The 24708-nt window shown below is 41.5% G+C and overlaps 1 protein-coding gene across 3 annotated transcripts; it reads left to right on the top strand.

The window, feature by feature from the left end:
* Positions 1-735: 735 nt before the first annotated feature.
* nsd3 (nuclear receptor binding SET domain protein 3) lies at positions 736-24536 on the top strand. Of its 3 annotated transcripts, none has more exons than XM_054774215.1 (25): positions 736-952; positions 2201-3063; positions 4532-4777; positions 4848-5010; positions 5098-5252; positions 6092-6712; positions 6784-6946; positions 7031-7131; positions 7875-7920; positions 8012-8142; positions 9903-10028; positions 10150-10276; positions 10359-10562; positions 11679-11858; positions 12747-12893; positions 15367-15523; positions 17141-17343; positions 17432-17544; positions 17636-17782; positions 17861-17983; positions 18879-18995; positions 19079-19220; positions 19499-19605; positions 19704-19908; positions 20533-24536. In XM_054774215.1, the coding sequence occupies exons 2-25, from the start codon at positions 2245-2247 to the stop codon at positions 20829-20831; spliced, it is 4842 nt and encodes a 1613-aa protein (XP_054630190.1). In that variant the 5' UTR covers positions 736-952; positions 2201-2244; the 3' UTR covers positions 20832-24536. The 3 variants fall into 3 exon arrangements, with proteins under 3 accessions (XP_054630190.1, XP_054630191.1, XP_054630192.1); XM_054774216.1 differs by having other exon boundaries at positions 12870-12893; XM_054774217.1 differs by lacking the exon at positions 12747-12893.
* Positions 24537-24708: the final 172 nt, after the last annotated feature.

Below are 24708 nucleotides of genomic sequence, written 5' to 3' on the forward strand. Positions count from 1 at the left end.
CTGGTAGCCTGGCTAACTTCCGTTTTGTTGCTTGATCTTGCAGCATTTCTCTCACGCAGTTGTTTTGGGGGTTTTGGTTTTGGCATTTGCGGAATTTTTATTTTGCAAGTGTTTTTGACATTGCAGTGTTTACGTGATTGCAACATGTTTCAGTGGCATTTGACTTATGGTGTTTGTGTGTTTGGATGTTGCTGCGCGTTTACTTCTGTTGGCCACCATGTATTCATGATCAACCATTTACAGGCAAAAATCATTGACATTTGAAATTGTTCAAGTAAATACTATCGGTACAAGCAATACCGGCCCTGTATTTAATATTTGCAGTGTCATCCACCCCAATTAAGGTGACCAGCAATGGAGATGAGGCTTACAGGGTGCTTCCAGGGGGTGTCAAATCAATTAAAATAACAAAAGAAAACGTCCACCGGCTCACTTTAGTTATAAAATAGTAAACACAGGCCACAGGTCAAGCAGTGACAGCCCACGTAGCTCACATTTCCTCTTTCACTTCAGCGCAGGCTGTCTTGATGTGTTGGAAGCTGCAATGATCAAATGAAATAGCAAACTACACACAATTGCGGCTGCGAGTACGAGCCCTGCAGAGTTCATACCATCCCTGCCTTCAAACGTGCTCTTTTTGTCGTTGAGGTACAAGCATAAGAAAGTCGGGAATGGAAAGCGTCTTCTTTTGAGCAGGGTGTCATTCAAATCTCCAGTTCCTCCAGTGACTAAAGAAGAGCCTAGCTTTGGGATTGGGTAGAGAGCATATAGCGTAACATCCCCCCTCCTCCTCTGTGGAGAATTGCGTTAAAACGAAAAAGGAAAGGCCCTGCGCTTTGACAAAATAACAGAACACAGTAGTTTTTTGTTTTTGTTTAGTTTTTCTTACTTCTATATTAAACGAGGACGCGTCGCTGGCCGGTGTATGTGTTTAGAATGGGACACGCTGAAGGTATTGACATTTTTATTTGCCTGCATTTCGCGACTCGGCGTCAAAATTGACGCTGCTCATTAGCCCTCTTCCTTTTTTGTTGCATGTTTTGCTTTTGCACCGTTACCGATGCACTGAATGCGCTTGTCCTTCCATAGCCAGTGTACTATTTGCTGATTTTTCAGCCACATTCTTCCCAAAGCGCCAGTGATGGAGGAATAATCACGCCAGACAGGCAGCCATATTGGCAATGTACCGTTAGCCTCGCTAGCGTTAGCATTCTCATCTTTTCATCTCATTCCGCTTATTATGTGCTCAAACAGACCAATTACACGCATGTAACGCACCCATGGCTACATTAAATGTGTTACCACTGTTTCCCGTGTGTGTTTATGCGGCTCTAAAGCCCCCCAAATGGGCCAGGACAATCAATTTATAGCTAAGTAGCTTTTAAGCTAGCATCCCACAAGGCTGTAAGATCATTGACTGAAACAATTGTGTCTGCGCAGATGTTTTTTTTCCGAATCAGATCACACATCTGCAACAAAATCTTAATGTTTAACTCGCTATGCAACATTCAAAAACAATCCCTTTGGCTACATTTCATGTTTTTGTGAGTGCTAAACGGCACTATACGGATGTTTACATCACCATTATGTACCTTTGCTAGGGTTCATATGTTAAATAGAGTGTATCTCCCACGCTTCTGCTTAACATTCACACTCTTTAGAACACAGACAAATTGTTAATAGTGGTGTGAAAAAGGTACCGGCCACTGCTCTTTGCTTTGTTTGGCTGGAGCAGACCGCCATGTGTTAGTGCTACTCACCTAAAAACACGTTGGAGATGCAAATAGGAGGCCACACTTACTAATATAAGCCATTATGATTCGTTTTGATCGTAATTTTCATCATAATGAACGTTTTTGCTTGCTGTCTATTTAGGTGCAGGGCTGCGTTGATTCAGTGTTTAAAATGTTACAAATGTGGGAAAATGCCACTTGTTAGAGTGTATGTTTTGCCTAGCTTTAATACTATTGCTGTGAAAAGGGTATTATTTTAAATTAATGTTTGAGTGGTTTGCTGATTTGGGCTTTGATTTTAAGTGTGTATGCATGACAAGTGCATATAAATGATTAACTAGTAAAGATAGGTGTCGCTTTTTTGAGCATTATAATGAACAATATGGCATTTTAGTGTTTTGTTTATATGTCACTTATTCAGCCACTATGACTATAAAATGATTAATTGCATGTTTCTCTGTCAACAGGTCCAGTCAAAGAAAAAGACAGTTAAGGATGCCGGAGCCCAACAATGGATTTCTCCTTCTCTTTCATGCAAGGGATCATGGGAAATACAATTCAGCAACCCCCTCAGCTTATTGACTCAGCCAACATCAGACAGGACGGCACCTGCGACACCGGCAGTGACCCGGGCGAGGATGGTGGTCCCTCCTACGATGCGGCCCTGGATGCAGACTTCTCTTACCCGTCCTCCGCGTCAGAGGACTTGCCACATGTCTCCAACGGCTATCCTCCTGGTCTGGGCATGTACGAGCCACAGTCCAAGTTCTCCATGTACTCGCAGTTCCCCAACGGCTCTGCTAACGGCTACGGGGCCATACGCAGCTACGCGGAGCACGGCCTTCTCATGCCTGGAGAGGGGACAGTTCTAAGGGGCCCTGGCCTCCAGGAAAGACCACGCTCTCCCGTTTCGCCTCCGCTGCCCACGCATCACCCGCACCTGCACCCCCACCACCCCCATCACCATCATCACCACCATCACCACGCACACCACTTCCTGTCAAACACGCCCCACATCCAAAGCCACCCGCAGAGCCCCCCGCCATTGCCTTTGCCCACTCAGCACCACTTGCCCCACACGCCTCACATCATGACCCACACGCTGCCTCCTCCTCCATCCTTGCACCTGCCCTCGTCCAGCCCACCCCCCTCTCTCGTGGACAGTACCCCCTCCTCGCAGCCTGTCCAACCCCCCACACCCAGCGTCCCGGGAGGGGTGCTGAAGAAAACCAGCTCCCCGGAGATCAAGCTGAAGATCATTAAGACGTATCAGAATGGCAAAGAGTTGTTTGAATCTGCACTGTGTGGAGACTTACTGCAAGAACTGCAGGTACTCTAAAATGTTATTTTTTAGTATTACTTGTAAAGTTCTCAAACTTTTACACAAACGACCACCTCCAGAATGATTTGCTTTGCAACTACTGCCATTTTTGTCGTCATTTCAGCTTAAAACAAGTGGCTTGTACTTGCAGGTAATTGACTGAGGAGAGTTCGACATTAATATTTCAGCAAAGGAAAATGTAATTTAAATTCTTTCACCAAATTGTTGGTTCATACATTTTTATTTGAATAATGATTTCATACATATTTAATGTACTGTATGTATTTTCTAATTTGAATAATACTTAAAAAAGGAAATCTGTTGTTCCTGATTACCAACAGATGGCGTCTGCGTACCACTAGATTAAATTAATATTTATTATTTATATGTATTGATCTGCTGTTGTGGCGTAGCTGAGGTCTGCGTTGATTTAGTTTCACTAGCTAGTTTAACTAGCATTTTGTACATCTTTAGACTGCAAACCGTTGGAGACTGAGTCAACAGCGCCTCTGTTGGTTGTAGCCGAGTAGTGCAGTACATTTTGCTTCCGTTGCTTCGACACTTCTGCATCCATTTCATTCTTAACTACCAATGACTCAATATTTTTACACTTTTTTTGTTTTGGTTTATTGTTTACAGTAATAACAGTAATACATCCAAATACAGGACATAAGCAAAACAGCTTGTCTGCGTAACATAATTGACCAAACGATAATTGTGTGGAATTGATTATTGACATGATTTATATTGATTAAACTAGACTGAATCAACAGGTTCTAGCCAAGTACTGCACTCCATTTTGCTTCACTTGTTTCGACACAGGGCCGCACAGTGTCCTAGTGGTTAGCACTAAATTGTCCATAGCTGTGAATGTGAGTGTGAATGGTTGTTTGTCTATATGTGTCCTACAATTGGCTGGCCACCAGTCCAGGGTGTACCCGGCCTCTCGCCTGAAAACAGCTGGAATAGGCTCCAGCATACCCGCGACCCTAGTGAGGACAAGCTGTACAGACAACGGATGGATGTTCCAACACATGATTATTAAACAGTCCAGTTTATTGCTTATAATTGCAAATTCAAATAAACAAACAAATAAAGCTATGGGATGTTGCTATACAGCCATAAAGACATCCTCTTGACAACGTCATTCTGCGCAGAATGACAATATGACATCGAAAGAGATTCAAAACAGTCAGAGAGATTCAATTCCAGTAACAACAAAATACAATTAATCAATGAATAGTTTGTTAATATGCCCTATAGTCAGTCCAGGAAATGTAATAAAATGCCCTATTTGTGAGACAGACTGCTTTAAAATGCTGCTGAATTGTAAGCTTCTAATCATTTCTAAAGGAAGGTTTGATATGTGCAGAGAGGCAGAGCCAAATTTGCTTCAAAAGAACCAAAAGTTAATTGATGTCTCACTTTTGTTTTCCGTTCTCTCTCATCATTTTTTTTTTTTTTATGTCTTTTGAAGGAATCTCAGAAGAACGAGGCGGCTCAGGTGCAGCGCCGACATGAGAGGAAGAAAGAGAAGAGGAAAAAGACTACCAAGCTCCAGCTACACATCCAGGAGGCGAGTCTGGAGCACGTCCAAGGCCTTGCAGCTACCGCAAGCAAGACAGAAGACACCTACGTCCTGCCGCAGCCAAGAGAAGTACCACTGACCCAGACAGAAAAGCCTCAGAAGGCCGTTATCAAAACTGAGCCAAAGACAGCAAAGGCACGAGCCCTTATCTCCTTTTCCTTGATTGAATGGCAAACATTTTAAAACAGACATTTTGGTTTTATAGGTTCCGAAAGTCAATCAACCTTCTGTGATCCAAGAGACTGGATTCTGTAAGGAGTTTGTGATTGGAGATCTAGTGTGGTCCAAGGTGGGTACTTACCCTTGGTGGCCTTGCATGGTGTCATCCGACCCACAGATGAAGGTCCACACGCGTATCAACACCAGAGGTAAGCACATACATTTTAACAAGCTTCAATTTCGCAAGTTTGAAGAACAAGAGTGAGCGCATGCTCAGCTTCCGATTTGCTGTTCAGGTCACAGGGAATACCACGTCCAGTTTTTTGGCAGCGTAGCAGAGCGAGCGTGGATCCACGAGAAGAGGATCGTCATGTACCAGGGCAAGGAACAGTTTGATGAACTCCAAACTGAGACGCTACGGAAGACCACAAACCCTGTGGAAAAACACAAAGTATGTTGCATTTGTAGTTCAGTATCACCTCAAACTGGATGCACACTTTTTATTATGTCAAAGATATATACTTACTGCTTACTTACTGACCACTAAATTAGTTACACTTGCACAATCGATTGCCATGCATCACCCGATAGTTCTTTTAACACTGTGTTTATAATTGTGGTTGTAGTTAGCAGCGGTTCATCATACCAGGAGGTGTTCCTAATACTTTGCCTAAAACTAGTCCCTCAATAATAAACTTACAGTACGAATTAAAGTGTCAATCATAAATTTGCATGATATTATTATTATTATTATTATTGCATTATATTTGTAAATGCAGAATTTTCTACAACCCCTTAACTTTGCAAGTATACATAACAAAGCGTCCAGTTGGTACCACACAATTAAAGGGGCTGTCTGCCCTGGTTATGTACTACATTGAGGGCGCTAACTTTCGAATGTGTATATTCCAACCTCTTTCTGCTCTGACGTTGCAAGCCACGGCCCCCGTAACACATACGTATGGGTATTAGTTATGTTTGTGTGTTAATGATAGCGATTTGGCAAATGTTAACTACTAATGTTAGCTATCATTGTCGGTTGCTTATCTAAGACCCCTTTTGTGTGTGTGTGCACACTCGATGGATATGTATGTGAATATTAGATAGTGGTGAGTGAAAGCCGTTTTATTCAGGTCAGACAAAATTTTAACTTCAAATTGTGACAAATATAGACATCTATTTGTTCAGTCTGTTCTTTTAAACCACTATTGGTAAGATATGCTAGCCGTTTAAAAGCCGAAGAGGAACAGCACCTTTTTTGACCGTTTTTTGTTTTTTGTTGGTTTCCAGCTCCTGAAGCCTATCCCTCAGAGGGAGCGTGCTCAGTGGGAAGTAGGCGTGGGCCACGCGGAGGACGCCTTCCTGATGACGCGCCAGGAGCGCATCGACAACTACACTTTCATTTACGTCGACCCGACACCCAACGAGGCGCAGTCTGCGAAGAAAGCCAACGGGCGGGCTGAGAAGCGGAGCAGACGCTCCAGCGGCTCTACCAATAAGAAGGAAGACGGCGGAGTGAAGTCGCCAGACAGAGAGCAGCCACCAAGAAGACAGCTACCACGTCGGCAGTGTAGTATTTCCAACACGGACGACTCTCAGGCCTCAAATGAGAAGATGAACCTGAGGGGGGACCAGAATAAGAGAGACTCTCCTAAACAGGATTCAGATGCAGGGGCGCAGCAGGATTCTCCACCGCCGGTCAAGGCGTGGAAAACTGCGGCAGCAAGGAAGCTCCTGCCTCTCTCCATCACCATGAAGAGGCTGAATGTGGAGATCACAAAGTGTGACTGGCCTCTCCTGCAGAAGAAAATGGCTCCTTCGCCGAAGAAAGAAATGGACAAGGATGATGATGACGAGGAGAGAGTGGAGGGAGAAGGCAGGCAGCCCGATTTGGGCTACTGCTCGCCAGAGGTCGGTGAAGTAGAGTCTTCACTCATGATTCTTTTTCCTCTGAGTTCTTATACACAATTTGTTGTGAGTAGGACAGCAGAGCTAAACCCGAACCCAGCCCAGAGGAGGAGGAAGATGTAGATGACATGGAAGAAGAGGGGGAGGAGAGGAGAGAATCACCTGCAAGTCGGAGGAGCGAGGAGGGAGGAATGCAGCCGACATCTTCTCCTGGCTCTCATCACAGCAGTCCTCATGGTTTGTAGAAGATTAACAAGACATTTAATGAATAAAGGAATATGGAAGAATAGAATAGAATGGAATGTTTTCATAATTCTTCAGGTTCTCAGGAGAGGAAGCTGCAGCGACGATCGATCAGGAGCAGGTCAGAGTCCGAGAGAGGGAATGACCCCGTGCCTAAGAAGAAAACCAAGAAGGAACAGGTATCAACACATGTTCAGTCTTTCTATACCTGTTTTATAAGTGGTAAATATGGTGGTGTTTTGGCGGCTTGCTCACCTGACATTGATGTTTTGGAGACTGTTCGCAAGGCATATATTTTTACAGCGTCACCGTTTATGTCAATAAGATGCATGAGGGTGATACAGTCAAAACAACAATTGCGGAACAAAGCACTGTTGTAACATTCGTCCTTATTCTGCATATTCAGAAAGTGTACAGTTACTGTGTCCAACGGAGGCACATTACGAACCAAAGTATGTATTCAAATGACACAAAAGCACATCCGCATCCTTTTTCCAACCAGTGACATCACCAGCTACTGGACTGGCATGCATATTACAGCGTTTCAGTTGTTTTTGCAGGTCTATATGAACATGGGTTGTACATGGAACTTACTGTTTGTTTGTTTTTTTTTATATAGGTCATTGTCATGTAAATATAGCCTAAGTTTTTTTTTTTAGAAAGTGACCACACATTTCCTGTACGCTTTTCTCTTTTCATTTCTACTGTCAGCTTCTGTTTCAGTGTCAAAGTAGATAACCATTCAGTGTGCAACAGTTCACCTTAAATACAAATTTGATGATAATTTTCAGTAATAGACGTGTACTCCATCCACTGCTGTTATTTAGTTTTGCCCATTATTAAAATTGACTAACTGCATGTGTTCTTTGCAACACTGTGATGTGTAACTGTACAACTTTGACATTTCACCTCTTTATCCCAGGCGGAGATGGCTCCAGAGGCCACTCCGAGGGCAGGTTCCCAGAAAGGTTGGTGATAAGATCATTGTGCCCCCTCACAGTTCTCTTTCCCTCAATTTCAAATCCTTCCATTATTAAATTTCTTCTTGCCGTGGTTCAGGAGCCAGTGAGATATCTGATGCCTGTAAACCTCTGAAGAAACGAAGCAGAGCGTCCACAGATGTAGAGATGGCGTCATCCCAGTATCGAGACACATCGGATTCAGACTCGAGAGGCCTCAATGATCCACAGGTAGGCTTAGATGTACACACAAGACAAAGATGTTCTTTTACTGTATTGATGAGAATACACTCCTGATCAAAATTTTAAGACCAGTTGAAAAATTGCAAGAATTTACATTTTGCACTGTTAGATTTTAAGGACATTCCAAGTAGACCGTGGACATGCAAAAAGAAGAAATGGGAGCGAGGCAAAAAAAAAATTCTGAGTAAGCAATTCATTGCAAACAGCCATTAAATTGAAATAGGCTGTACATCAGCTAGTCAAAAGATTAAGATCATAGTGTGAATTAAAAAAAAAATCCCCTTAAAATACAAATACAATGAGTAGCTGCGCCATTTTTGTGAATCACCCCAAAAATTGGTTTGGGCATGCTTGATGCCAGTGTTTCCATGTTTCCAGAAGGCTAGTGGGAATGTTGCTCCAGTTGCTTAAGATGGTATCACGGAGGGCATCCACTGTTTGGAACTGATGTCCATTTTTGTAAACTTCCCTTGCCATTCATCCCAAATGTTCTTAACTGGATTTACATTCGGGGAACATGCAAGATGGTCCAAAAGAGTGCCATTATTCCTCTGAAAGACGTTCTTTGTCAGGCAGGCATTGTGAACTGCAGCGTTGTTCTGTTGAAAAACCCAATCATTACCACACTGACAAGGGCCTTCAGTCATGAGGGATGCCTCCTGCAACCTCTCCACATAGCCATCTGCCGTTTGACGCCCCTGCACAACCTGCAGCTCCCTTGTTCCATTGATGGAAAAAGCACTCCAGATCATGATGGTACCCTCTCCACTGTGCAGTGTGGAAAACATCCTGTCATGCCAGTAACGTTGGAAGCCATCAGAACCGTCAAGGTTACAAATTTTTTCTCATCAGAAAATAAAACTTTCTTCTACTTTTCAGTGTCCCATGTTTGGTGCTGTCATAAAAATTCCAAAGGGGGAATTTTGTCGCATTGACGAAAATGTTTTTTGTTCTTGAACTCTTCTCACAGAGGCAGTCTGATGGATATTGGACTGTACTTGGCACCAGTAACAATTTTCATTTGGGCTGAGGATCCTGCTATGTCTTGACATACAGACAATCGGCTCCTCTGGCTCAGGGCCGGTGAAATATTTTTGGGTCTACTCCTTGACGGTTTTGTTCCATAACCCTCAGGATCTTTGAAGAAGTTTGAAATGTCTTACTGTGTCCAACCTCAGCAGCAATGGCACGCTGAGAGGCCTTGCCTATGCAGATCAACAATACCACCGTGTTCAAAGAGAGGCAGCTTTTTTGCCTTTGCCATCAAAAGATCAGCGCGAATGCCTGACAGAAAATGACAAAACATTTTTCCCAAGATTTTGGCTTTTAAACTTTTTATCAGGTGACGAACAACCTATTTGAGTTTCATGCGTATTGCAATAAATCACTTACTTTTTGTCTCACTCCCATTTAATTTTGCAAATCTGAAGCTCTACTAAGAACCTTTTTAAGATCCAATAGTGCAAAATGTAAATCCATGCAATTTTTTAATTGGTCTCAAAATTTGGATCAAGAGTGTATAAGATGACCCGAAATACAAGACATTGTTAAATTTGGAAGCATCCATACCCAATGTCCAAAATGCCTTTTTGTAAGGTGAAAAGTTCATTTCAGGTGGAACTAAGGTTTCTCTGACGTCACAGGTGGCCATTGACTATTAATATCTGCTTAATATTTGTCTTATGACAGTTGGGCTTTAGCTGTTTTTGCACACACATCATGGTGCTCAGTCTTGATCTGTGTCGCAGGGTTTATTCGGGAAAAGTCTTGATAGTCCAGCAGCTGCAGACGCAGATGCCTCAGATACTCAGTCTGTGGACTCTGGCTTGTCTCGTCAGGACGGCAGCACCAGCAAGAGGGACACCGTCTGCCAGGTCTGCACTGATCCACATGTCGCAGTTTTAATCTCTTGCCAAATGTATGTATTTACTTGAGGAATCTGTGTGTGTCTGTGTGTGTGTGTGTGTGTGTGTGTGTGTGTGTGTGTGTGTGTAGATCTGTGAGGTGTACGGTGAGAATTTGGTGCTGTGTGAAGGTGACTGTAACAGGCAGTTTCATCTGGAGTGTCTCGGTCTGACGTCCTTACCTGAAGGACGGTTCACCTGCCTGGAATGTAGAAATGGTTAGCAGATCACTTTTCAGCATCATCTTGCTTCTTGCGTTCTGGTCATCACTATTGGCCTCTCCGTAACTCTCTGTTCTAGGCACTCACCAGTGTTTCAGCTGTAAGAAAGCAGGCCAGGAGGTGACCCGCTGCTCCGTGAGCGGATGCGGCTGTCATTACCATGAGGATTGTGTCCGTAAACTGCCAGGCACCACCACCAGCAGCTCAAGTGGTGGCTTCAGTTGCCCCCAGCACAGCTGTGCCACCTGCTGTCTGGAGCGAGACCTCCAGCGAGCTAGCAAAGGTGAATACAGTACTATGGCATTGTCTCTTTTCTTCTCTTACAGTGTATTAGCGTAGAAAGGTGGAAATATTCCATTTGCACTTGATAATTTGAGACATAAATCTTGAAGGAAAACTTATAACTGGAAGGGTTTATGCCACTGTAATAATTTTTGACATAATGGTTGTTTAGTCATCTGTCTCTTTAAAAACTAAATATAAGACCACCCTGAATTTAAGACAGCGATTCTTTTCTTGTCCTGTTTTTGGGGAAAAAAATTTAAGACCAAGAAAAAAACCCAAAAATGACTTCTTACAAAGTAATGTTGTACATTATGAGTGATATCAGATATCATATTTCTTAGTTTTTAGAACAGTTTCATGACTCTGTTTCATTCATCACCATTATAGTAAAATTAGCATCAGAACTTCTCCTCTGTTTACTAACTTGTGAACAATCTTTGAGACACTTTTTTCCAATGTGTCTTTGTGTCATGCCTGCACCTCTGCAGTACACTGGTGAGTGACAGTTAGAAAAGTTCTGACTAAGAATATAAGGGTGTACTCCCACTAGGACAATTGTAGTTTTCCTGGGCCCACTTCCCTTCCCAAGTCCAGCACCTATGGCTAGTGCGAGTGCACTGATTTGCCCTCAGGTATCACGGCTCTCGTCCTAGGGCATGGCACAATTCCATGCACGCGCACATGTGCGTGTTTAACGTAGCAGAGTCATAGAAAGACTGTAATACGATTGCTCCTTGCAGGTAATTAATGATTACAATTCTTAATAGAAATAAAATACAAAGACTCAACATCCAATAGTCAAATTCACATCAAGCTCACTCACCTGCGACTGCATTCGTGTGTGGAATAAAGATGTGGAATTTAATTAATGCTATCTCTTTTCTCTTAAGTAATTAATGATAGCAACCACCTTGCACAAAACGGGTGCTTTTTGTCATATGTAATAAATATAAATTATAATTTGTATGGAATATAAAAGAAGTAAATAGCTAATTTAAGTTAACAATTACAGACTAATACCCGCTTTTTTTTAAGAACCCTTTAATCTATTCTCAAATTTAATACAACTAATTTTTTAAATTTTTCTTATTCGTTTCCTATGTTTCCTGCCCAGGTCGCCTGATGCGTTGCATCCGCTGTCCGGTGACGTATCACACGGGCGACAGCTGCGTGGCGGCGGGCAGCGTCATTCTCACACATCACATCATGATCTGCAGCAGCCACGGCAGCACCAGGAAGAACGGCCTCCTCACCTCCCCTGTCAACGTGGGCTGGTGCTTCCTGTGTGCCCGAGGTAAGTTCCGCCCCCACTCGCACAAACGCACCTGCAGCCTCCCTATTATTGTTTGGCTGATTTTAAAACAATCAGCGTTGTCAATTCACTTCAACTGCCCTCCATGATTGTAGGTTGTAGTTTGTTTCTTTTTCGGTCCTGGCCTTATTTTGTTTTTTTTTAACTTTCCATACATTAGACGTGTTTTCACAATGCAGTACAGTTCAGTTTTGATCACCAAGATATGTTTTAGAACAAAGTAGCTTGTGTTTCTAATCCTTGGTATGTAGACATACCGTAAATAGTGCAATATTATAGCAATGAGACACACGTCTAACCCACCAATAAAAAGGAAGGCTTTTACCCTATACTAGCATTTATATGACCGAAGGGTGTCAAAAGTGGGGTAGTACACATCAATTTTCTTACGCTTTCAATGTAATTGAAACAACTGCATGGTTGAAACACGATATTTGACATCTTGCATGCTGTGTTTCCTGTTTGGTACTGTTTTACATGACTATCAGGGCTGCTAAATGTAATGGGTTTTTTTACTCAAGAAAATTACAGTCAGGATGAATGAGATCCATGCTGATAAAGGAAAGAATGCAGTTTATTCTCCTTTAAAATCATGTGTCCAAATCTCATCTAATGTTGCCTTTCTAAACAATAAGTTGAGTGTATTGTCCACTTTGTGTTGGGCCAAACTGTTTGACTTGTTTCCTACTTGTGTTGTGAGTGTGTGTGTGTGTGTGTGTGTGTGTGTGTGTGTGTGTGCGTGCGTGCGTGCGTGCGTGCGTGTGTGTGTGAGACGGTGTGTTTTCTTTCTCTTTATTTATTTATTTTATTTTATTTATTTTGGAGTTTGCCTGCGGCTCACCCCCGTCTCTTCCTGTGTGTCTTGTGTAGGGCTGTTAGTGCAAGACCTTACTGACACCATATTAAGTTCATATGCCTATAAGTCCCACTACCTTCTGACTGAGTCAAATCGTGCTGAGTTGAAATTACCTATGATTCCCTCTCCTTCGTCAGCTACCAAAAAGAATGTTGGGAAAGGTAACTGAACAGTTTTTCTCTTTCTCCTTTGTCCCCACTGGTCTGTGTTTTGTATTGTGCCTGCTCCCACCCTGATCAGTTTCCCCCTTTTTTGAATGCCACTTTTTAATTTAAAAGCCTTCAGGTGCTATTTTAATTTACTGGTTCAAGCTGCAGTTAATTGCCATGCAGAGTTGTGCATTGGAAAAAGAAAAAGAAAAAAAAAAACCCCAAGTCCAAATCCCTTTTAATTAACAGATAACACTGGGCCGCATGCAAAAAAAAATGGTATTCTTTTTTTTTAATTTGTTTAAGAACAGCCTGTTGGATTCACCAAAAGCAAATTTCCATTTCTTCTTCCATCACGACTTGACCATTGTCGATAATACTAGACAGAGTTACTGTATTTCCTCCAATAGTGACAAATGTCCTAATGGACACCATGTCTCGATTATATTGTTCACTTGAAGAAATAAATGCCTCGCCACAAATAAAAGTAAAATATAACAAATACTTTACTCCTCAGGAAAGTGTCAAAAGTACAGTCATCCCTCTCTACATCGCGTTTCGAACATCGCTCCCTCGCTCTACAGCAGGTTTTTAGGAAAATAATTAATAAGTGATTGCTGTTTTGTGGTTGGCTATGGCCCATTGTTAGTCAAAAAATATTGAAAGACAAGTCATATGTAGTATTCTGATCACTAAGTGTCAGTCATGTTACATTGATGAGACATTACTTTACATTACATTCCTGTGGAAGTGGTACTTTTTTGGATTCTTACTTTGTCCTTCTTTCCCACTCTTTTTTTGAAACACTTTCTTAAATTTAGAATAAATAAATTGGAAGCTAACTAGTTAACTCGGTAGCTTGCATGTTATGAGCGGCGGCCGTGTCCCCGCAGTGATCCCGTAGCCTGCGTGTTAGTGTTGCATAATGTGGTGTAAACAGAGAATAATAGGAGTGTAAGGGTGACGATAGGTGTGTTATTATTATTTCTACAGGGCTCTAATAATGGTAAAAAGACATTTATAAGGAGGTTTTCTATGCTCTAACTAAGAAAATATTCTGTTTGTTCATCTTGAATCCTACTTTGTGGAAATTCACTTATTGCGGTCAGGTCTGGAACCAATTAACTGTGATAAACAAGGGATTACTGTATCCGTATCATTCAAGCAAATAAACACAAAGGTGGCGTAATTTTAATTGATCCATTTATACAAAGACAATCAATTGAACGATACTGGTAGATATTGGCCATGTACCAGCGTAAAAATAATAACTCAGTAAAATGTGGTACACCCAAAAAACGAGTGAGACATTTGGCTTATTTATTATCACTATTTATGGTCACTCATGCAGTCATGCTAGAAAGTCGAAATCATTCGGATTTATTCGATTCCATCGGATGATTCGTAGCTGTTTCTGGTGAATGCAACAAGTTGTCCTCGTACACCACTCAGTGAACTATGTGGTTTTTGCATGAGGCCCATTGTAAGACTAGCTATCAAACACAGAAAGAATGTGTCTCTGCTGACTCTTAATTGGTCCGTACATAAGCTCTCTGATGCTGGATGTTCTGCGTTGGTTCATGCTCTTGTCTGTGGTTTGTGAAGGTGCACTGCTTCTCTGCTTGAGCACTGTGGGCTTATTTGATTTATGCGAAAAGGCCATGTCCAGCTTTCCCATGCTCTTTACCCTGACCCCAATTTTTATTAAGTTTTATTTTTGACTGAATTTGCCAGGTAAATTGACATTTTGGGCTCAACTTCCCTTTTCTACACCTTTTTGACCTGCCTTGGATGGAATTAAATTGCATTGTACATAGCATGCTGAGTCGTCAAGAACAAAAAGAGTGACACTAGTGTGGTTGTGATATTGGCACAAAATTGGCACTAAAGATTCCATACAAGCTGGTCTATGCAGGGTGCAGTATGTGTGATGGGGACAGTTTGCTTTACTGGCAGGACTGCATGCCTGCTTTTTGATTTTTTCAAATAATAAATCCCTGATCTGTTGTTTACTCACTGGCTGATTGGAGCCCCGTGCTGCTCCTGCATGTGTATCCCATTGACCGGCTCTTGGTACAGTGCTCTGAATCTGATTGCCAGACATGCTGTAACTGATGCATTTAAAGTGGTAACATGAAGCAACCATTTTCAGCCTCCTCCTCTGCAGCATAGTTGTCATTGGAGCCCTCACAGGAGCCCTGATGAGTTCATAACAAGGATCAGATGTTCCAAAGCAGCTTCTTCTTTGAATAGTTTACTGTAACTTGATGCTGTTTTCTTTTGATTTACTATAGAATGTTCTTAGGCTTGTCTGCAAATGAGATTCAGAGTTTGTCCAGGTTATGAATTTCCTTTGCCTAATGATACCCTCCTCCTCCTCTCTTTGCATACTCATTTTCCACAACACACACACACACACACACACACACACACACACACACACACACTCATGCGTGTGTCCATCCATCCACACATACAAATATAGGAGGCAAGTTGCTGTGCTGCGACTCATGCCCTGCTTCCTTCCACCCGGAGTGTCTGGAGATGGAGATGCCGGAGGGGCCATGGTCCTGCAGTGACTGTAGGGCCGGGAAGAAGCCTCATTACAAACAAATAGTCTGGGTCAAACTGGGCAACTACAGGTATGCACAAATTAGAGAGGCACACGGTTTGACTTTCTAATGTGATGTGAATGTCTATATTATGTATTAATACTGTAAATACTCAAATTAATGCATTTATTCAATTAATTGCCAGTCACCTATAGTTGCCGGGGGCACAGTCCACAAAAGCAAATAATCACCAGTGTCACTAATTAAAAACACTAGCATTAACAGCTGTGGCTGGAAGCAGCATCCTGATGTATTTTTTTTTTTAATTACCACCACAAAATAGCAGGAGCAGCATTTGAAGTTCATTTAATACATTTTTTTTTAATATAGCCAAATCACAACAAAAGTATTTTAAGAGTACTATAACCGTGTAGTTGTGTTGTACATGTCGGTGTTTGGAATTCCACTGTTTTATGAATGCATCTTGATGTGGGGGGCTAGGAGAGGGAGGGGGAATTGGGCCCAAGTCTGGCAAAGCACTAACAGCTGAGTGTAAGTTTCATAAAAAATAGCTTACACCAACATTGAGGCAGCAATCAAAGTGTACTGCTTTTCAAAAGTAAACATCTTTTGTGAAAGTGTACTGCTGTAAAAAGAAACTGAATAACATTTATATTCAAGTTGAATAGTTTGATATTTATATGCTTGTTGAAAATAGCCCTGTAAGAAAGTCATAGTAAAGTTGATAAAAAGTTCATATCATTAAAAACTTAATTTAAGTTCAGACATTTCATCCAAAAAGAACCCTGGTTAGCACCCTCATTTAAACCATGCAAACTTTTATGACCCTGCCTTTAAAAAGCATCGGCATCGAAAATTGTTAGTAACCGGAATTGAAACAAGGAATCGGAACCGGAATTGTTCAAATTCAAGTGATGGCCAACCCTAATCCTCAGTTAGTACATTAAAATTAAAATGATATGACTGTGATTGGTGGATAAGGAGAAAGTGTGGTTGTTGCTGGAGATTGGAACAGGCGAGGGAAACAGTGAGTGGTCGGCATCAGGCAGCTTTCTTTACCTCAGCATGTGCTTAAATGCTGGACAGTTATAGCTTGAAAATGTTGGTTGTGATACTCAGGTGTTGGTGTGAAACTCGTGTATTACTTGTTGTACTGTTGTTTACAATGAACTCCCATCCATTTTTTTATGCCGCTTATCCTCACTCGGGTTGCAGGAGTATGCTGGAGCCTGTCCCAGCAGACTTCAGACGATAGGTGTGGGGTACACCCTGGACTAGTTGCCAGTCTATAGCAGCGCACATATAGACAAACCACCATTCACACTCACATTCATACCTATGAACAATTTACAGTCTCCAATTAACCTAACATGCATGTTTTTGGAATGTGGGTGCTGGGGGGGAAGCCGGAGTACCCGGAGAAAACCCACACACGCACGGGGAAACATGCAAAGTCCACACAGAGATGCCCGACCGAGATTCGAACCTTCCAGATCTCCTGACTGTGTGGCCAACATGCTAACCAGTAGGCCACCGTGCGGCCAAACAATATACAAATCATTATTAAAGTTAAAAAACATCAGTTGTTATACATGAGTTTTTAATGAGTTTTCAAATTTCAGCCTCTCTCCAATTATTGTCTGCTGCCAATTAACACCCCATCCTCTTTGTGGTTTCCTCTTGTAGGTGGTGGCCAGCAGAGATCTGCAACCCTCGTTTGGTTCCCTCGAACATCCAGAGCCTTCGCCACGACATCGGTGACTTTCCTGTCTTTTTCTTCGGTTCCCATGACTACTACTGGATCAATCAGGGCCGTGTCTTCCCTTATGTCGAGAACGACAAAAACTTTGTGACGGGTCAGATCAACATCAACAAGACTTTCAAGAAAGGTAATCAACTCAAAGTGAGGAATCGCTTACTTAAAGGCAGAACACAGAATAGGTTTCTAGAATGTTGTTTGGTTTGCTGTGGTTTCAGCTCTGGAAGAAGCAGCCCGGAGATTTCAGGAGCTCAAGGCTCAGAGGGAGAGCAGGGAGGCTCTTGAACAGGAGCGAAACTCTCGCAAACCTCCACCTTATAAATGTATCAAGGTAATTCCACATCTTCTGGAGCAAAACAACAACATTTGAGCCACGTACCCATGAAGCCTACTTACACTGGTGTTGTCATTTCTTCTGACAGTCCAACAAACCCGTGGGGAAAGTGCATATGCATGTTGCAGACTTGTCCGAAATCCCACGCTGCAACTGTCGGCCAACAGACGAACGTCCGTGTAGCTTGGACTCTCAGTGTCTCAACCGCATGCTGCAGTATGAGTGTCACCCTCAGGTTTGTTTGTCATTGCTCTGTGAGGCATTTTATAGCGATTTTAAAGTCCCTTCTGACGTCTGTACCCTTGTGAAACAGGTCTGTCCTGCAGGAGACAATTGTGAGAACCAGTGTTTTTCCAAGCGTCTGTACACTGAGACTGAAGTGATAAAGACAGATGGTTGTGGATGGGGCCTCAGGACCAATCAGGCTTTGAGGAAGGTGGGTGTCATGGGAGTCTTGTCAAACTGTCCCATCAAAGCTTGTCGATGAGCTTTAAATGGGTTAAATGAGTTGTGAAGTAGAGCTGATTCATGTAGTCTACTAGAGTGACCAATGAATTTATCAATTTTGAGCAAAGGTAACTTCATAGAATTTGAAATTTGATGGATTTAATTTATAGATTATGGCATGGAAGTGTCAAGTCTTGAATCAGTGGAGCCACAATAGATCACTACATCACACTTGGCAGAAAACGGAAGAGGATGCAGTTAGTTTGCCACCTACACGGGCTGCTACAGAAATTGGCAGGGGTAGGAACTAAACAGGAAAAGAGCAAATTATGTTGTACATTTTACTGGGAAGATGTTTTTTTGTTTGTTTTTGCCCAGAGCTTTTTGTTCCGCTTTTAATGTTTTTGCATTTTTAATAAATAAAAACAGTGGTAATATTCTTGTATGTTTATTATGACAAAGTTGTAGGTCTACTGTAATAAGTCAATTTTAAAAGAGTAAAGTCTGAATATTTTAAGAATTATTAAAAAAAATTAGAATAAAATGTAAAAATAATGTTTTTACAAAAATATTGCAGTGATAAGAGAGAACCTGGAATTTGACATTAATTAATTTATATTATTACCATCATAAATGTACTTTTTTAAAAGACATTTTGTTTGTGTTACAAGTGTTTCTTAAAATATTGACTATTTTTTTTAGGAATATTACAACTTTTTTGTCTTGTAACAAAACCTCAAATAAATAAGTAAAAATTAACAAAACATTTCTTTTAAATGAATTAAATTAAGCCATCCCTAATTTATAATACGCAGCATAAAATTACTCCACGTATCTCAAGTAAATATTACAATTAAATATTACAATGCTAATGTTTTCTGCAGGGTGACTTTGTGACTGAATATGTTGGAGAAGTTATTGACTCTGAGGAGTGCCAGCAGCGAATCAAACGTGCCCATGAAAACCATGTAACAAACTTCTACATGCTAACGCTTACAAAGGTAATGGTGAAAAACACACATTGTCCCCCCCCTAAATATACCAAAGGAACTTACATTGTCTTATTGTCCATCTTTGCTTCCAGGATCGTGTGATAGACGCTGGTCCCAAAGGGAATTCTGCTCGGTTCATGAACCACAGCTGCAGCCCAAACTGTGAAACCCAGAAGTGGACGGTTAACGGGGACGTCCGCATCGGACTCTTTGCTCTCTGCGACATTGAGGCTGGTGAGTGATTCTAATGAAATGCACCTCTCGTTCTCAGCCACAGCAAACTACTACAATCTACAATAATACTCCAAAAGTAAGCATTATTTCCATATTAATGCCAATAAAAGATGGTAATTTTTTTTTGTGTAGTATAATGTATTATTATTATTATTTGCATATGTTTGATACAGCTCTTGTAGTGGGTCTGATTAGATGTGTTCTGGTGTACCTAATAAAGTGTGTCCATGCTCCAGTGCAGAGATGTTAAATTACATGCCTCTTGTCTCGGCCTTCAGGCACCGAGCTCACGTTCAACTACAACCTGCATTGTGTGGGCAACAGAAAAGCATCTTGCCACTGCGGATCAGATAACTGCTCAGGTTTCCTCGGGGTGCAGCCAACCGTAAGCGCATCTGTCTAGTCCCTGTCACCTGTCTGGAGTCTGTTTTTTTTTTTGCATATTTTTAGCATGTCTTCACTGTCCTGTTAACCTTCCGCCAGAGTGCTGTGGTGATGGAGAAAGAGGAGAAGGCAAGGAACGCCAAGCTGAAGCAGAAGAAGCGGAAGCTGCGGCTGGAGGGCAAACACATGCACGAATACTTCTGTTTTTGCTGTGGAGAGGGTGGGGAGCTGGTGATGTGCGACAGGAAGGACTGTCCCAAGGCATACCACCTGCTGTGTCTCAACCTCACCAAGCCGCCATACGGTGATGATAAAACCGTCTTTAAACTGTCTTTAAATGCAGAATCTGTGTTCATCAGGTGGGCGGAATTAATAGCGCATTTGGCTATATAGTCATCCCTTGTTTATTGCAGTTAATCGGTTCCAGACCCGGCCGTGATAAGTGAATTTCTGTGAAGCGGGATTCCTTATTTATAAATGGAATATTTTTGTACTTGGAGCATGGAAAACCCAGACTTTTGGAAAATGAGGCGCACTACTTGGCTGCAACCACCACAGGCACAAGTCTTAATTAGTTTGCTATAGAAGACTAACACAGCATCAACATGGCCTACATCCATGCAGGCATCTCCTCTGGTCAGAATTATTCTGATCAATACAACACTGGTATGGAAACAGGAGTTCAAAACATTACGATCCTATCACATTAGAAGTAATATTTTTCAGTTACCGTATTGGCCCGACTGTACAACCCCCCTGTATATAATAACAAACATGTATTATTATTTTAATAAAATATTATTAAAACAGGTCTTGAAAAAGAGGGTCATCTAATATTTGGGTAATACGGTCATAAATTTGACATTAGTTTGACATTTAGTTTTCTTTCATGCCAATCGCTAATTGCAACACCTCTTCCTGTCAACAGGGCGTTGGGAGTGTCCATGGCACGACTGCAGTATTTGTGGTGGTCAGGCCTCGTCGCTCTGTGACTTCTGTCCTCGCTCCTTCTGCCAAGATCATGAGGCAGGGGCACTCACCGCCTCCTCATTGGAGGGCCGCCCCTGTTGTTCCAGCCACAACCCCCTCAGTCCCCTGTGCTCCAACCCCGGCTCCACCAAGCAGCCGCTGCTGCTGCCACTACCACCTTCCTCTCTGAGCCCCGTCACAGTCAAAGAGGAACCACAAAGAGACGATGTGGCGCCCTCGTTACCTCATTCCCTGTAAAGTGCACTCCTGGCACTCCACCCTGCCGCCCGGGCTGCTGTACACCTGTGCTCACTAAAGGGAATATTTCACTTTTTTTGCGTGTCGGACCTTCAGAGCCAGGACGACAAACTCCTGGATGGTGATTGTGGCGAACGGAGTGCGATTGGAGCACCACCAGATGAGAACGTGCACCCCCTCGCCATATAACAAATCCAACCGCTCCAAAATCCTGGACCAACACCTCATTTTGTTCCGTTTTTGGATTATAAGTATTGTCAGTCGCTGGCACTTTGAAGGAAGTGAGGTGGTGGGAGGGGACGCCACATTGCTGCTCCTCTTGTTTACCTGCTGTACGCTGTGTGGCGAGCGTCTTTTACACACACACACACACACACACACACACACACACACACACACACACACACACACACACACTTCCACTGCCACTCCTCGTGTGACCTATCATCTAGCTTGGTCTTTGCAGAACAGGAGGGGCAACATTTTTGTGCAATTTTAATTTTTAGGACCACACTACATTCCAACATTCCTTTTAATCATGTTTTTTAATATACTTATGAGTATAGATGAATATAATTATATACGTATCTATGTTTGTTAATGTTTACAGGCAAGATTCTTCCTCACGTCATCTCGGTGAGTGGTGTATTTCTTTGTTTAGGTGTTGCGCAGACCTCCTTGTGAAAATTGTCCTATTAAGGTGAAATACTGTATAATGGTATATATAGCGTACTGGTATGACATTACACAAGTACTTGTGACTTTTTATTTTTCCTCATTCACGTGTACATAATTGGTATCATATTGTAAAGTACTTACCAACAGGCAGGGAGGTATGTCGCCTGCCATCTACACGTTTTTGTTTTGACTGACTTTTCTACATTTTCTCTGAGCCGTTGTGCGTGGTCATGTAGAGGGAAGTTAATCAGCCTTAAGGGTTCCATTGTGGCTGGAGGAACTACTGCCCAGATTCAGTAATGTTTGTGTACTGTGACCTTTTTTATTATTATTTTTTTAATTTTTGCCAAAACTCTCTGAAAAGCACTTTCACACACCTTGTCACTATACTATTTAGTTTAGGTCATACATATACAGAAATGTATATTAAAAGAACATAAGTGTTTTGAAAATGGATACCTCTTCCTCTGGTTGTGACAGAAGAGTTTAAACTGTGTTGTAATCTTTTATTTTTCCTCAGTCTAAAAAAAATTAACAAAAAAATAGCATAGCTGCTTTTTGGGGTAAAAATAGGAATGACTGCCAGCCTCTCGTGTTAAGAAATCATGTTGAATTATTTGAATCGATATTGTGACACACAGTGGGGATACCACAGTCCAGTATAATGTACAAAATACAAACTGTACAGTGTTTTTAATGGCTCATCTGTCAAATTTTTTTGTATTTATTGCACCACATTTTATACCAGTTTGTTTTTCGAACATCAGTGCAGTAATCTTGACTCCCTCTCGTTTAAAAAAAATAAATAAAAAAAGACAGGAAATAGGAGGGGTTAATGTATTATATCTTTGTTTTTCTACATTAGTGTAATGATTCCACATTTGATGACTCACTGTATTTTGTTGTTAAAAGCAGTGTGAAGCAGTTCACTATTGGAAAGTTTAGTTCTGATAGAGGATGCTCCTCCCCCTTCTCTGGCCTTTTGTTGTCATCCTCCTGTGTTTTTATTTTTTTGGGGTTTTTTTTAGCCACCCAAAGTGATCAGTGCCAATACAGATCAGTTTATTGGGGAGTCTTCCGACCTGAGAGTTGTTTACCATAAATGCTCTAATTATAACCACGGTGTATATTTACCTAAACCGCAAAGAGTACTGGGAGTTAAATTGGAAGCAGGCAATAATTGGAGCGAGGCCTTTATTTTTGAAATTTGGAAACTCACTACAGTATATATGATAATGTATTTGAGTAAGTGCTTGAGAAAGTGGAATGAAAACATAGCTTCGTTTAACCATGTGATCATTTTTTAAACAATATATTGTACTACGTAGCGCCAACAAAACCAATGTTGTTGAACCAACAGCAAACTTCTCAGCCAGCATTCATTATAAACAACAGAACGGCAAGTGTAATACACAAGTTTCACACAAACAGTTCGGTAGTGCAACCGACACTTTAAAGCGCATGCAGAGGCAGATAAAGCTTCAGGATGCTGACCAATCTTGGTGAAATGCTACTGTACTTTCATTTTGTTCACTATCACACTATATGAAGAGATTTTTGCCATCAGCCACATCTGTTAATGGCGTTTATTTTTAACCTGGTGCTAATTAAAGAATGGCGGTTATTTGGTTTTGTAGTCCATGCACCCAGCCAATAGAGACTCGGACGTTAATTGCATCAAGGCTTTAATTGGCGCATTTATGGAAAGTATGTAGAAGAGGGGAAAACAAGGTATGGATGTATATATGGGCAAAAACAACCCAGCCAGATTGACCATATTTCCATGTTCTGTTTGCACTTAACTTGCATATTTCAGTGCAAATGTATCATTTGCATGTGCTGTCTTTAAGGTCCCTTCAGTGAGACACTTGCTTTTGTCCCAACACTTTCCTCTCACCTTGGCCACTCACATTAGCCACCTTGCATCCACAAATGTTACTACCAAACCGTAATACTTTGTCATCAAGGCACTTTTATTTTCATCCTTAAATCGGTCTACATGCATGTTGCCATCCAAACTTGAATGTTATTTATTCATGTTTGTGGACCACAGCCTTTGTTTTTTGCTTTACTGGTGACTCATATAACTGGTCTTTTCAGCTGAACTTCATACTTTCAGCACAAATCATGTCTCTAGCACTCAGTTAGTCTTAAAAGGCCTCACCTTTTTGAAATGTCTTTATTCTCATTTTTTAATAACGGCAGCAAAACCAAACAGCCTGTATTTTATTTGCACACACTGATTGCATGACGATGTCGCTCAGTGCCATTTTTGCCCTCACTGTTGATGCAGTTGGCAGTACTGTGTTAGAACGCTTCATTTGTGTGTTGCATCATTTCATTTGCGTAAAAAAACCCAAATGTATTTTGTTTATTGGTGCCATTTTTGTGGAAAAAAACAGCAGCATGTTTGTTCCCATGTAAGTGACCCTTAAAAAACATCCAGGAATTGTTTGTTTTTGTTTTTGTATATTACAGTTAGCATCCACAACCCCTCTAGTGCTTCAAAGACTGTTTCAGTTCACTGTAACATCTTTTTTGGTGCAACTTTGCTGACTTCTGTTGGTTTTTTGATTGGCAGAGGAGCAAAAATGTCGTAGTTTAACAAAAACTCACTTGCAAAGCACTCAATTCTTTTTGTAGTAGGATTACTTTCAGTTACTAACTGGGGTCATATCTATCTCTCTTGGTGTTGCTTCAATGAAATCGTGGATGAACACGACCACCATGTCGATTGCTGTTCAACCTGTGTTACTGCATATTGTTGACAAACTTGTAAATAGTCTTGCATTGTATTTGCATAGAATCATGTTACTGTGGCGTGCTATTTTTATTTTTAATTTTCTTGCTTGTACAATTCCGCTTCTAAATGTGCGTGACTGTTGGGAAGACACTCTTTTTGTACATGGCCGTCTTTTTATTTGAATATATGGATTATGTCCTTTTTTCATTCAAAGGTTGAGTTGGAAGAGTTCAGACATGCCTGAAGTTTGACTTTAATAAAGCTGTACTCTTGTCTCAGTGAAACATTGTGTTGTGTGTTTAATACATTTTTGTGTTTTACATCAGTTAAGTTGAGACGTGATCAGTGGCGGAGCAACGTGGCCATATAATGGTCTCACCTTGGCCACCCCAATGAAAAGTTTCTGGCTCCACCACTGGAAGTGATTATATGAACTTCGACATATATTCAACAGCT

The sequence above is a fragment of the Dunckerocampus dactyliophorus genome, chromosome 4, assembly GCF_027744805.1.
Source record: "Dunckerocampus dactyliophorus isolate RoL2022-P2 chromosome 4, RoL_Ddac_1.1, whole genome shotgun sequence".
Taxonomy (NCBI): Eukaryota; Metazoa; Chordata; class Actinopteri; order Syngnathiformes; family Syngnathidae; genus Dunckerocampus; species Dunckerocampus dactyliophorus.